This window comes from Esox lucius, chromosome 16 (genome assembly GCF_011004845.1).
Source record: "Esox lucius isolate fEsoLuc1 chromosome 16, fEsoLuc1.pri, whole genome shotgun sequence".
Taxonomy (NCBI): Eukaryota; Metazoa; Chordata; class Actinopteri; order Esociformes; family Esocidae; genus Esox; species Esox lucius.
In genome coordinates, this window is record NC_047584.1 from 25,721,630 (window position 1) to 25,736,572 (window position 14,943).

General features: G+C 44.7%; 1 protein-coding gene across 3 annotated transcripts; it reads right to left on the minus strand.

The window, feature by feature from the left end:
* Window positions 1-318: 318 nt before the first annotated feature.
* parp4 (poly (ADP-ribose) polymerase family, member 4) lies at window positions 319-14,359 on the minus strand. 3 transcript variants are annotated; one of them, XM_034286830.1, is made up of 35 exons: window positions 14,232-14,359; window positions 13,741-13,868; window positions 13,100-13,298; window positions 11,908-12,022; window positions 11,600-11,678; window positions 11,371-11,478; window positions 11,082-11,240; window positions 10,823-10,960; window positions 10,560-10,745; window positions 10,256-10,404; window positions 10,014-10,145; window positions 9,818-9,916; window positions 9,511-9,694; window positions 8,973-9,123; window positions 8,630-8,775; window positions 7,690-7,821; window positions 7,521-7,607; window positions 7,137-7,301; window positions 6,996-7,039; window positions 6,787-6,868; window positions 6,476-6,613; window positions 6,181-6,373; window positions 5,460-5,530; window positions 5,020-5,307; window positions 4,435-4,605; window positions 4,279-4,359; window positions 4,109-4,189; window positions 3,856-3,951; window positions 3,359-3,709; window positions 2,435-3,275; window positions 2,080-2,308; window positions 1,923-1,989; window positions 1,439-1,541; window positions 1,174-1,315; window positions 319-634 (listed from the first exon to the last, which is right to left on the minus strand). In XM_034286830.1, exons 2-35 carry the CDS (start codon window positions 13,864-13,866, stop codon window positions 457-459), a joined length of 5,511 nt encoding a protein of 1,836 aa, XP_034142721.1. In that variant the 5' UTR covers window positions 13,867-13,868; window positions 14,232-14,359; the 3' UTR covers window positions 319-456. The 3 variants fall into 3 exon arrangements, with proteins under 3 accessions (XP_034142721.1, XP_034142722.1, XP_010878606.2); XM_034286831.1 differs by having other exon boundaries at window positions 2,080-2,304; window positions 2,431-3,275; XM_010880304.5 differs by having other exon boundaries at window positions 2,080-3,275.
* Between the last annotated feature and the right edge of the window lie 584 nt (window positions 14,360-14,943).

Consider the following 14,943-nt stretch of genomic DNA (forward strand, 5'->3'; position numbering starts at 1 on the left):
TCTTCATGGGCTTAAGGCGGCCTTTTGCTTTGAACAATAAAACACAGAATTCATACTGCGTCCTGCGCCTGGTTCTCTCCTTATTTGATGTGTTTAAGCTAATATTAACTGATGAGGAAATCACAAAAACGGCCTCTTTAACTTATTGTATCCTAAACACATCACCATATCAAATAAGATCAATGGAACATATCATGTTTTGCTTACAATGTTGATATTGCCTACAAATGCACATTATGTGAGAAAATATACCTCAATGGTTGAGTTTTGCCTAACCAGCTGTGACAACAGCACAAACATAGCAAACGCTGCAAACACTGAAGTTTAACTGGATTTTTATTCAGTTTAATAGCACATTATATAGGCTATGATCTCTATTTTTAAGTAAGATTTCCACCTTGTGAAATTACAAAAGGCATACACATTCCACTTTCTGACAGTCAGACATTGAGGTTATCATTGGGCCTTCACTCCCCAGGAGATGAGGGGGTTTGGGGGGTCGATGCCCAGGAGCTGGCGTGTGGACGACTCCCAGTCCCAGCCAAATTCCATCCTGCTGCACACACACGGATACTCCCTGTCTGCCCAACGCACCCAGTCCACAGCCCTCTTTACTGCCTCCCAGTGGTCATTCCTGGAAGAACACACACAGGAAACATAAATTAAACCCATTAAGTAGACAAGACACAGGAAACCCATTAAGTAGACAAGACACAGGAAACCCATTAAGTAGACAAGACACAGGAAACCCATTAAGTAGACAAGACACAGGAAACCCATTAAGTAGACAAGACACAGGAAACCCATTAAGTAGACAAGACACAGGAAACCCATTAAGTAGACAAGACACAGGAAACCCATTAAGTAGACAAGACACAGGAAACCCATTAAGTAGACAAGACACAGGAAACCCATTAAGTAGACAAGACACAGGAAACCCATTAAGTAGACAAGACACAGGAAACCCATTAAGTAGACAAGACACTGGAAACACTATGTAGACAAGACACTGGAAACACTATGTAGACAAGACACTGGAAACACTATGTAGACACAGACACACAAATAGACTAATACACCAAACAAAACCAGACACTTGAACAACACTGACATGTCCTCCACTGTGGACAGGTGAGACTGAGTCACCACATGTGGAGGACCATTGAGACCCACCTGGACTGAGGTGGTGAGTGATCCAGGTCCACACGGAACAGGCTGAGGAGCAGCTTCCCCACCTCGTGCCCCCTCACCCTCATCAGCTGCAGTACCAGCAGGCTGGCCACGAGCCTGAGGATGTCAGCATGGGCCCTCACCCCTGGCACACACACACAGACGACACGCCGCAAGCACACCAAATGTTTTGGTCATTTTTCTCAGAGAACCTGAAACCGGGTCTCAGACCTGGTGTCCTCTATAATTTGCCTCCACAGTAGCTTACCTAGAGAGCCGATGCCTTTCTCCTTCAAGACAACATTTGCAAAGTAGTCCAAATCCACACCGATGAGGGAACCCAAGCTGGCAGAACACTCCCAGTACCCTTCCTGGAAGAAATGTGACAAATGTACTCTTCCCCTCTCCCCAGCTACTGACACTACAGCCAAAAATAATAGAATGAAATGTCTGCTGATCTGGGGTCTGTTTAAAGGCTCTGGACACAGCCTACATGCATGTATTGACCTGCTGGTCATCTGAACATGCAAACATATTAAAATGCTGTAGTATAAGCACGTAAATATCTGTAATTATATATGTGTATGCATGCATATATTTTGTAAAATGCATTTCCTGATGTGATTTACCATATAAGATATGCTCCCATGCTTCTTCATTAATACACATGTTGCTAACTATGTTTTCTATCAACAATTTTAAATGTTCTATGCAAATTATACTTGAATAAAGTAAAATGTCAATGTACTCACTGAGTGCTGGAGGGCAAAGATTTCTGGCCATTTCACTACATAAAGAGTAGTATGAAAAGCACCAGTCCTGAAAGACACAGTCAACATGTTGTGATTTATTGTTTGACTAATTCACTATTGTGTGACAAATTCATTTTTTTTTTAATCAGAACTCAACCATTGTCTGAATTTAGATGCAGCCTCTGGAAGTTGGGTTGAGATTACAGCCTTCGTTAAAGCTGGAGATCCAAAGAAGGTGCCTGTAGTCATAGAACTGGTTGAACGGGAGCCAAACAAGGTGCCTTGAGGTGGTCTGTATGACATGGCTGCCATTTTTGACTTTTTCCTTAGTGTACGGCCAACTAGAGGTGAAGGCCACTCTCCATCACCAGCTGGTCCAGTACCAGCTGGTCCAGTACCTGCTAAAGACCCAAATGGACTACCAGATGACACCAAAAGTGGAACTGAAGGGTTACTGGCTTCAGAGCCGCGGAAATAGTCATTAGTCCAGCTCCTCTGGAAACCCTCCCCAGAGAGATCAGGGAGAGGGTGAACCGGAGACGGACTGTAGTTCAGCCCCATAGCCTTTGGTAAGTCACACTGAATGGGCTCTGGGAGTTGGGACATGGCCCTACCCAGCGGTTCTGACCAGGCAGCAGTAGGTGAGGGTAATGTAAGTACAGAACTGCGGTAACGTTCCATCAGGTGAAGAGAAAGAGAACCGTTGACAGAGGTCGGAGGAGGAAGAACATCAGCCACAGAGGCAGACTGGGACTGACGAGAGGGCATAAAAGAAAGAGGAAGAACATCAGCCACAGAGGCAGACTGGGACTGAAGAGAGGGCATAAAAGAAAGAGGAAGAACATCAGCCACAGAGGCAGACTGGGACTGAAGAGAGGGCATAAAAGAAAGAGGAAGAACATCAGCCACAGAGGCAGACTGGGACTGACGAGAGGGCATAGAGGAAAAAGGAACAGCATCACAAAGGATATTATAATCAATAGATGGAGGAATGGGCTGAGGAGGAGGTGGAGGAGAAGGAGCAACAAAGAAAGACCGATGACCAAGCTTAAAGGGAGAAGGAGGATCAGAAGCCAGAAGTAGACGAGGAGATTTACAATGTTTAGAAGCACGAGGAGGAGAAGAATCAAGAATTATGGACTGGGGCTGAGGACTAGAGGGAAAAGGAGGACCAGAAGCACAAAGAAAAGCTCCACGAAGCATCGACTGGGACTGACGATGAAGCCTAGAGGGAAAAGCATCACCAAGCATCGACTGGGGCTGACGATGAGGAGAAGCAGTGGGGGGGGGGTCACTGTCTGAAGAGTAAGAAGAACTATCCTCCATCGTTGTGATGTCACAGTCCCGTGGGGGCTGTAAAAGAAGGAAAACAACAGTTAGTAAATTGACAGGAACAGTTTTACTCAGAGCAACAAAAAAAAAATTAAGATAATTACCGAGTAATCACACAGTTCTTCTGAAGATCCGAAGGAGGGACCAACGGACTCCATCAATCCACGTGTGCCCGACTCCTCATAGTCCTCCTCCTCTTCACAGGCATAATAGCATGAACGCATATCCAACACCTCCTCACCCCCCTTAAACTTACAGATCCCCTTGTACACCTCCTCAACCACACCCTCCTCATGCACACCCTCCTCATCCACACCCTCCTCATCCACACCCTCCTCATCCACACCCTCCTCATGCACACCGTCCTTCCAGCTGAGGTAAGGTAAAAAGTCAACATCCTCATCGGAGATGAGTTTGGGAATATCTGTGAAGCCCACATCAGGCTGCTCTGAGTCCTGAGGAAGAGAGTCTCATCAGAACATGTTATTATATTTATATATGTGTTTATGTATATTATATAACAACATGTACACACACACACACACTCTTATTTCTGTGTGGTCGATACGCATGTGTGTATGTTTGTGTTTCGCAGACACACCCTCTCCTCGATGGCCACAAAACTGGTGAACTGAGACAGGATGGAGAACTCTTTGCTCAGCTCAATGATGAAGGACTTTAGCTCTGCTTTCTTCCCCTGAGAGAATTGATACTATATGTATAACAAAACTGTCTCCGGGTAGGGAACAGATAATATGCACAACCCGTACAAAATAAATCAAAGGTATTTGACTATTAGTCGTCACCTGCTGTTAACAAAGCAGAAATAACATTGGTGAAACATTTCCACAGACCTCATGTTCTGCCTGGTTGATGTGGAGACAGCCATCCTCATAGTCCCTGATAACAGCCCTCGCTGTGAGCTTATGAAGGAACTGAAACACACATTATTACACAGGTTGATCACAGGTGCGACTTGGGCATAATTATGCTTAACCATATATGAACAGTGAGGTTGTCTCACCGTGCCCCTGGTCTTCTGAAGCTCAGTAGTGGACACCATCGTCTCAATGTCCTGCCCATTAACGTCTCCAAGAAGAGTGGCCTACAGCATTAGACACCAAGACAAGTTAGACTCTGTCCACAACGCGCATACACACACACACATCAGTGACAGTACCTGTGTACAGTGTGGTACGAAGCCGTAGACCAAGGTTTGGTGGTCAGAGAAGAGTGCGTGGAGTTGAGAAGGGGCCTGGACCGGAGGAGGGGCTCTGGGGTTAAACTGTTGCCACTTCACAGATACAGAGCTGCAGCCTGGAGACATCATGTGCTTCACCTGACTCGCCACCTGACACCCACACAAACACACACATGCACGCATACAACAAATTATTTTGGACCAAATTGTAATCCCATAAAAAAAAGATTCCCTAACCATAACCATTTGGCGCCCTAGCCATCTGAATGCCATGTAACATAGTATTTTACATCAGTGTTTATTGACACTTACGTCTATAACATGGATAGACCAGCAACGTGATACAGAGAAATCTGCTGCTTATAAAAGGACGTATTTGGGTATTTAAGGACACACATAGCGTTTACATGTTATACGTTTTAAAGAATAAAACATTCACGCACTCACTGCTGTAAGTCGCATGCATCTGCTAAATCATTATGTCAAAACTAAAAGATGTTTGCGTTGGAACCAAAGACATTATATAGATATCTGCAGGAGGTTGGTGTGTAACAGGGTTGTCACCTTTTCTCGCCAGGTGTGCATCGTCTTAGTGTCAAAGAACTCATAGGTTCCTCCCCCTGCCTGGGCCAGGGCCCTCAACATGTGCTGATTGGCTGTTGGGCTCAGGCCACAGGTGAAGAGGCGACTGTGCTGGGCATGTTCTCTGACCAGCTGAAGGGTCAGGGCCTGGTTCTGGACATGTCCGTCCGAGAGCAGCAACAAGTTCCTCACGCCCTGCGACGGAGGCAGCAGACTCAGGCTGCGCAGGGGCCTCCATAGCTCAGTGCTGCCTCCAACAGGCAGGGAGGACTAACGTCGACAGCAGGGAAGTCAGAATACAACCAGGCACGACAGTAACAGGTGAATTACACTGCAATTATTTTGGCTACATTACAATAAATAGGCTGTTTATGTGCTCTAAAAAATAAATCTGACATGAATATTCTTTTGCCAAAACTCACCATGATGAACTTCTTTGTTATCTGTTGGGCCGTGACTACAGGTTGAGCAGAAATAAAGGCCTCTTTTTGGTCTGTGAGATGTTCAGACAACATTTGGTAATGATTATCATGGGGAAAATATTACTGTAAGCAACAAAAACAACTTCCCAGTGTTATTAAAAAGGAACTGTAGAAAAGAGTGGTTAGCACATAGACCTCTATCCAAGAAACACTTCCACATCTCACCCCCAGGGGGCAGCATAACGGCATGACGAGTCAGAGACCCAGCTGGAAAACCCTTAAAGCTGCTGTGTTCTTTGGTGGTCATGAGGCTTACATTCTTTAGTTGAAAAATTGTATAATTTTTTTTTCTCTCAACTCTTAAGATTTCATAGATATTTGAACAGAACAGAAACTGGCCGACTAAGAAGTGAAGTCGGAGATAGCTATGCAGCGTCGGTGTCTCCTGGGTACATGTCGTAAACAATGGTAATGATAGAAGAAAGTCTGCAACTCTGATAATGCTCCAACAAAGACATGTAGTAAGATAAAACGCACAAACGGACGACGATTGAAACTGATCAGTTGGATGTGCATGTTTAAACCTTCCTACATGCAGTAAATGCCTAGTCACATATACATGCTTCTTCAGATTAAAGACCATGGGGCTGTTTTTTCTAACACCACTAACAACTTAAACAAAACACTGATCCTTTTGGAGGCAAATCAAATTGAAGCCAACCTGTGCCAAAGAAGATGGTGTTTACTTGAACACTGTGTTTTTCCAAGTTATTAAGGAGCTGCAGGGCGATTCTCCTGGCATTCCTGAGAGCTTCTCCTCTCATGGACTCAGATGAGTCCACCAGCAAAATCACCTCACTGGAGCCAGAGGAGGAGCTGGGCTCAAAATCTGGGTAGAAAACCAACATGCAGGCCTGGAGAGAAGAATGTAGCGACATGAATAGACACTGGGAAGGACAGAGACATAGAGAGCCAGATGTCCTAGAAAGATGGAGGAGGGAGAGATATACACTCACCTGGCTGTCTTTGTCTGGGTGTTTCTCCACCCACATCCTGGGCAGGTGGATCTGAGCCAGACCGAAGCAGAGCAGGAACCCGTCCGGACCGAGAGACTCACCCGGACATGTCTTCACAACTGCCTTGCAGTCTGTTCTCTGGGATTAGTATGTCATATGCATAGGTCAGGTATCCTTTAAAAGATGATCTTATTCCTATGGTTTGATTTCAGTGTCTGATTTTTTATCTCTTATTATGGGTCATTCCGGTGATGTCATCTGGTATGCCCCACACATCTCACAAACACACAACACACCGTCTGTTATGTTACCTTGATCATGACTTTGTGGCCGACACAATGAAGGTTGATGATCTCATTGGGCATCTCAATTGACACGGCCAGACTGAACTCCCTGAGGACAGAGAAGACACTACTGGTCAGTGCATGGATGTACTGTGGAAAAGAGGATCTCAGAGGTAATGAACGTTACAGGACTGATGTCTCTTCCCTCCGTTGAGCCGGTTTAGAGGGCCACTCACCCCCGGGAATCCAGGTTGGTTACACACACTTTCTCCAAGGTCACCTAAGACACATACAGAAACACAACATGATACAAACCGGAGCACATCATAAATAACATGTCTGTCCATTCATCCAGCCAGTGAGTGAATCTCCGCTACCTGAGTCCTCTGGTTGAGTGCTGAACTTTGTTGCCATGGCGCCACACTCCCCGGCAGCGAGAAGCTGATCGTGCCGTCCGTGACGACCAGCTCGGTGATGTAAGTGACTTTGATAAGGACGGTGGCACCGGCCGGCAGGTTCCCAACACTGATGGTGAACACATCCTGAGCCAGCGGAACGATGACATCACCGACGTGACCCGTAGTGAGAGATTAAAAATCAGGCGCCGAAATCCAACCGCCGCAATAAAATCATCTTTCAAATGACACCTGACCTATGCACACTGCATAACATGTTTAGATTTGAAATGTTGCGTCTCCTGACGACCAGAAAGGGACAGAGCATGCGTCAGCAGAGAGATACGGCGGTGGGCAGAGACGTACAGGGGCGTCCTGGTCCATTAGGTAGGCTCCATGGCCTTTCTCGATGGCCTGTTTATATTCTTTACGCGCCTGCTGTTTCTCCTTCACCTGGGACAGAGAGACACAACCGCTGACAACACAACACTACCAATGTGGATCGCAGTCCTGCTGAGAGGGCGCGGGGAGTTACCTGTCCCACTACATGTTTCCCATTGATGAAGGCTTCAAAGCCACATACAGCCGCAGAGTCATCCAACGGGAAGACATATTTGGCTTCGATTGGCACGGTGCTCTGATTGGTGTACGTCTGGAAGACGATGACCTGTTAGCCAATAGGAGGATTGTTTTATTATTGTGAAATTATACTTAAAAAAAATATAAAACTGAAATAATAATCGGATAATATTGTTATTAAATAATTGTCTCCACCACTCTTTAATAGCAGTCATAGCTGAGATCAGTGAAGGTTATTATTGACATGCCACATCACCCACAGAATCCCATACATGGTATGGAGATATTTGGTCAGGATAAAAGGAAAGTGGATGGAGCAATAACAAGGAACGTCCTTGAGGAAAAACCTGCCTATGACAGAAGTTCACCTTTCAGCATGACAACGTCAGCGCTAAACCTAGAGGAGTGGTTAAGGAATACAAGACTAATGCGTTTCCAGTCGGAGCCCCAACCTAAATGCAACTGACACTGCCCAAAGAACTTCACAAAGCCTGAAACGGTTTCAAATATTGACAAATCTAGGTGTGTAAAGTTGTTAGAGATCTATCCCACTTGACTTATAGCTGTAATTAATTCCAAAGTTTGTTCCACCAACTATTTATTTAGGAGGGCGGAGACCGTTCCTATTATTATGTATCACTGCTGTATTTTAAAAAATAATTTAATTTCCCGCTTTAAAAAACAAAAAGAAAATCAGGTATGGTGTGTAGATAGGTAAGTGGAAAATCATCCTAAACAAAATGCCTGAATGTTTGAACTGATGTGAGAAAATGTGGAAAAGTGGTCACGTGAATTGCACAGATGTTTGCTTTACACCAGTCCATTTTGGTCCAGTCAAGTAGGATCAGGTCCAAACCATTCTAGTCCATTCCCAGTCTGGTTCAGTCTAGTCTAACCTGGGAGAGCAGATCCATTAGCCTAGCCCTGACGTGGACGGCCTGTAGAGGGAGTGGTTGTCCAGAGCTGTCCAACAGGCCTGCAGTCACCTCCTCTAGAGGGTTCTTAGAGCTCCCAACACCCTCCTCTTCCTCACCACCAGACACTACAATCAGACAGACATGTCGTCAATAACAGCCTCAAAAGAAACTGTACACATACTAAATTTGGTCTATATTTCCACACTTTAACTTCCTCTGTTTTATCTGGTTCAGCTATTTACAAGTGGTCCCGTTTGTTAGCATGTTGTGACTAAATGTTGTGACTACATGTTGACATTAGTATGTTGAACGAAGTGCTCACAGAGATCAGAGGAGGAGACAGAGAGAGGCAGCTCAGTAGAAGAAGTATCGATGTTGGGCAGGAAGTCCTTGAGTTGGTCGTCCTCCAGTCTGAACTGAACCACGTAGTGCAGTCTCACCTGCTCCTGGCTGTACACCACATATTCATCATCCTAGAACACACACACACACACACACACACACACACACACACACACACACACACACACACACACACACACACACACACACACACACACACAGTCTATGTAATACAAATACACAGTGTATAAGTAGCACAAACACACTGTATATAAGTGACAAAAACAGTATATATGTAACACACACACACACACACACACACACACACAATGTATAAGTAACACAGGCACACACAGTGTATAACACACACACACACCGTGTATATGTAACACACACACAATGTATAAGTAACACAGGCACACACAGTGTATAAGACACACACACCGTGTATATGTAACACACACACACATACACACACAGTGTATAAGTAACACAGGCAACCGTTTACAAAGTGTTACCTCAAACTCGGAGGCTGTGCTGGAGGTCTGGCGGACCCCATGTACACTGTGGTACCCGTCGGGGGCCTGAGTCAGGCTGCTGTCTCTCTTCTGGAGGTCCTTACAGCTCCCCAACGCCACATCACACACCAGGAGCAGCCGACTCCCATCAGTCTCACTGGGCTTAGAGTACTTCAAACTAGTACTGAGGATACACAGAGACTAATGATGAACAGATAATGTGCTCTACGCTGTTATTTCAGACTAATATTACCAGGATAAAGGGGTCTCAACAGCCTATAGTCTGTATATAATGTTGACTACTAACCTCATTGCATCACTGAAGTAGATGCCCCCGCCCAAGTTCCCAATGTCTGTTCTCTCAATCCCATGATGCTCCACTCCAACCCTGGGCAGCAACAGACCCCTAGCGACAGACAATTGATAACATATCACGTCAGTCACGCTCAAAATATCAATCGCAAATATCAATCTATATCAATCAAATATCAATCACTGCTCACCGAGACAGGATCCCAACAAAGCTGCTGGGACTGGAGGAGTGCAGGAGGGGCTTAACATTCCCAAGCTCCTCCCTAAACATCTGTAGCTCCACCCCTCGGGTCACTTTCAGGACCTGCATGATCTGCACCGGTCTGTCAGAGACAGTTAGCCACAGTCACAACACACACAGTCACAACACACACAGTCACAACACACACAGTCACAACACACACAGTCACAACACACTGGAGTAGGTCAGTACCTGTCCTGTAGCAATTTGGTGACTGACAGAAACTCAGGGCCAGGGGGAACTCTTTCAATGCTGCATCTCAAGGCACGGTACTTGCCCAGACAGGAAGAGGTGGGGCTTCTCAGCATGGCCTCACTCACATTCAGCACATCTGTGATTAACTACAACAAAATTGTATGTTTTGTTTTTTGATTTTGTCTTATTTTCTTTCTTCCCACACCTCAGAGATACTGACATCCTCACTTCTACAACTACAGGATGGACTTGTTCCCATGTCACTGTTGTAACACATGCTTGGTAGAACAGGCTGTGTTACCTGACAGAGATCCAGCAGTGATGAGATGAGTTTAGTTTGGACAGGGGGGCGGGACAGATCAGTTTTGTGTGGCAGGAGTGTGTAGATCTCCTCCATCAAAGAGGCAACCTCAGTGTCTGGTTCCCCCCCACGTCTCCTCTTCAGGCTCTTCTGGACCTGCAGCAGCAGCCCCTCAGCTCTGCTCACCTACACAACAACAATACACCTGTAGTGAACACACATACAGACCCACACACACAGACCCCCAAACACAGACCACTTACATCATTGAGACTGAGGCTGGTGATCGGAACCTTGAGGACGTTGTCTAGGCAACCGAGGGCTTCTGCCCACAGCAGCTCCACAAACACGCCCACTTCCTGTGAGACGCTGCTGCAGCTCAGCTTCTCCTCAAGTAGAAGCTGTCAATCATAAAACCCGGAGTGTTATAATGTAGTCAATCTTTGATGGATTTAAAACATTCGAAAAGAGGGCATTATCGTACTCCTTCGCCTCATCAAAAGATGAGGCGGAGTTCCTGACCTGGTGCAGGTTGGCAGAGCCCAGGTCCAGAGCCCCTGGTGGGAGGGTCGTCGACTGCGTGAGACCTTTGACCTGCAGCTCCTGGCAGACAGACTGGAAGACCTCCACAGCCTCCTCTGAGGTGGAGGGGAACACCTGTTTGTCCTGCACAGCTGTTGACTGACAGACGGGCGGACAGACACAGTAGTAAACGGAGGTTCACCCTAACGAAGACAGCCGGGTTTTAATTAGGTACGTCACATAACTAGTCAATACCAGCAACTCAGTGACCATAAAGAACGAAGCTCACCTGAGCAGCATGTTCCTCTCTCCAGTACCTCACCACACGGTACTGCTGCTGTCCTGCCTCACTTCTGCTACTCTGAAGCTCCACCACTGACCATGTGTTGCAGTTAGCCTAGAAAACACACACACACACACACACACACACACACACAGAAAGGCACTGAACACAACATGACTGAATGTCACTGAACAGGATGGAGTAACACAGACTTATTTCTGGTGCGTGGGCATACCTTTTGAAAGATTGAGTATTTGGCCACGTGAAAATTAGCAGGATAGATCGGGATATCCTGGTCATTTTCAGTGTATACTCTGAAAGAAAACACATGCAAGTCACGTACTGTAGCTGCTTTATTAAAATTGTTATTAAATTGTTTATGCTTTAATGGCCAGATACAGGGACAGAGTTTACAGGAAAGACTTTTGGCTGAAAGAGATTTGGCCTAATTCATACCAATGCATGACAGTCTATGTAGATTAGGAAAGGTATGACTTAGTCGAGCAGTTATTCACGTGAGATGTTTAGTTAGTAGGTCCACACCTGAATTTGTTCAGGTATGTTCCTGTTCTTTTCTGATTCCCCGCCCGATCGACTTGAGTTAGGGTCTGAACTTCAGACCTCTGTTCTGCAGCTGAGTGGCTTGTCACCGTCAATACTTCAAATACACAGAACACAGAGCACAAACCCTAGGTCAAAGTACAGGTCTATGTTGAACATCCACAAACAAAACACACCTCTGACAAAAGAGGATCCTTTTTTAACACACTCAATAACATTCGCGATAACACACAACCACATTGTCCATTCTTAAAACAACTGTCAGCCGAAGCCTATCGGATTAACCGTAAACTCAGGGTAAATGAGTCAATGTGGTGGGAACAGAGGGAAACGCCCATAGACAACATATCAGGTTCTGTATCTATGGAGACAAGCCCAACTGTGATTGTGTCAGAGAAGAATGCTTCAAGATTATAGAGGCTAGCTCAGTTTGTCCAGTACCTATGGTACTGTACAAAATAGTTTAAAGCCACCTGGCCAGTAACTGTTTATTTGCCTAATCATTATTCCTGGATCACAAAGAACAACAGAGTTTGTCCCCTGCTTAACAACACCCAGTCTGTCCCATGCGACATAAAATAAGATCTAGCTAGTTTTGCAAGGAATCTCAACAGTTTTTATTCCTACATGACCTTGTATAATCTCTGACCGTCAGAGAACAACTCACATGGCCAGAGAAATTCCCTGTGGTGATTGTGTAAGAGGATGACAACGCCTTGCTCTGATTTCTGTATGTGGAGCTAAATACCTTCCATAGAAAATATACACACCTCAAACATTGAATGCAAAGAAAGTGGCGGTGTCTGAAATGGACAGTAACATTGTTTGAATATTACTTAGGTAATAAATGATCTACAATTTACAATGAAATATGAACACAGGTTCTTACTGAGTCAATTTCCCTGCCTAAGTTCTACATAGTTTTGGCTATATTATATTGTGTAATATTGTATATCTTTTCACCAATTAAGCACATCTGAAAGTGGCAGAGACTGAATTGGGAAAGGACTGGGTTGTCCCTGACTGAAACGGAAAAGGACTGGGTTGTCCCTGACTGAAACGGAAAAGGACTGGGTTGTCCCTGACTGAAACGGAAAAGGACTGGGTTGTCCCTGACTGAAACGGGAAAGGACTGGGTTGTCCCTGACTGAAACGGGAAAGGTCTGCTTCATACCAGACTGAGGAGAGAAAGGCCTGGGAATGAAAGGAGAGGGAATGGGGTCCAGGCAGTACTCTTCTACAGGCAGCAGGACTCCCTCCTCCAGGCAGCGTGACACATACTCCACTCCTACTACCGGCGTCTGGTACTTCTCCACACTCCGCACCCGGCTGGAGCTCAGACAAGACACACTGGTCGTCACTACCAGAGTGCACTGTGGGGGAGAGAGGTGGGGGGAGACAAGAAAGGAGAGGGAGGAAGCATGAAAGCATCAATAACTCCAAAATGCTTAACAGAGCTAGTGTCTTATCTGAATTTAAATGTGAATTCATCTAATTCCAAACTCTTGAAAATAAATTGCAACGTGTCAAGACAACTTTGTACATTCGTTCCATTAAACAGCTGCTTATCCTGTTTAGAAAAGCCAAATGTAAAATAAGTGATACTTCCACATTTCACATCTCAGTTGAATATTGATATACATTTATTATTGATTTCTAACTTAATTTAAAAAGAACATTCAAATCCATTGTGTCAGGTACTGCAATTTGCAAATTAATCCATGCTCAACAACTGAATTCTGAAAGGACCATAATCTTGATATTTTAACCTGAAAATGTTATATTCAAGTGATTCTGAGTTGGGTTGAACTAGACCTGCTTATTGACCACATAGGAAATTATGCCTCCATTTTCAATTATTGCCAGCTTCAGCTTCATCTTCTCCTTGTAAGGCAAATTCTTCAGCTCCAAAACCACAAAAGAGTTGTCAAACAAAGCCATGGCTGTTGAATGAGAGAAAACACAACCCGACATATTACATATCAAAAGACAGGCAAGTATTAATGGAAGAGGAATGATAATGACGTTCCATTTCACCATAAAGAACGCTATTTATGTGAAATAAGCATACACAAACATCGTTAAAAATAAAACGTCATTCGTGGACAACAACTTCGGAAAAAAATAATTGGCTGCAAATTAAATGGTGGCACTTGTGAAATAAGCATACACAAACATCGTTAAAAATAAAACGTCATTCGTGGACAACAACTTCGGACAAAAACAATTGGCTGCAAATTAAATGGTGGCACTTGTCAACAGTTCTACATTCTTAAACCTGCAAAGAAACACTTAACAATTTTTACCTTCAGCCCAATATTTGTCCGTGGTGATTATATCGCGTAGTTAAAGAAACTTGACACTATTGCTTTGCCTGGAAGAGAGAGTCAACTTCCTGTTCCTGGTACAGATCGGTTAGAATTCGCGTCAATACCCCACGCCCAGTGTTCTAAATGAACGTCGATCCGAACAGAGGTAGTGCGCGTGTAAGCATTTACGTTCGCCTACTACAAATATCAAGCAAGGCTATCCTCATTACCACCTCGATTGGAAAGACAATATAGAAACTAACAACATGCTTACCAATGAAAGAATGACAGACATGCAGGCAGACAAACCATGTAACTCTCATGGCCTAAGGTGGTCCAGCCACTCCGGTGCACATACTCCGGCGTAAGAAATACTAAGTACTTGTTTCCAGAAGTTGTATTATTTAATGAAGTGCAGTCTGGGTTTAGCCAGGCTTGTGTTACAGTCATGACTAGACAGCTATCATTGAGTCTCCCGAGATTTTAAAACATTTGAAGATACACTCCGGGCTGTTTTACACTGGTTGTAAAAGGGTCACTTTCGAGCCAAAACAGATAATTGTGTTCTGTCATTGATGTGCAGATCATCACCAAAACCACTCATTTCCAAATTAGATTTTCATGGCTATCTGCTGTCTGATAGTGATTCTACTCATAGATTATGCAAAAAATAAACAACATATTACACAATAAGCTTAAAATGTGAGAT

Bases quoted from the DNA above. Each gene is read 5' to 3' on its own strand.
- parp4 (XM_010880304.5), bottom strand. From the start codon at position 13,866: ATGGCTTTGTTTGACAACTCTTTTGTGGTTTTGGAGCTGAAGAATTTG. The intron at 10,405-10,559 runs GTAACACAGCCT...ATTTTGTTGTAG, and splicing joins CACTGCTGGATCTCTGTCAG to TTAATCACAGATGTGCTGAA. The intron at 10,146-10,255 runs GTACTGACCTAC...TGTCTCTGACAG, and splicing joins ACCAAATTGCTACAGGACAG to ACCGGTGCAGATCATGCAGG.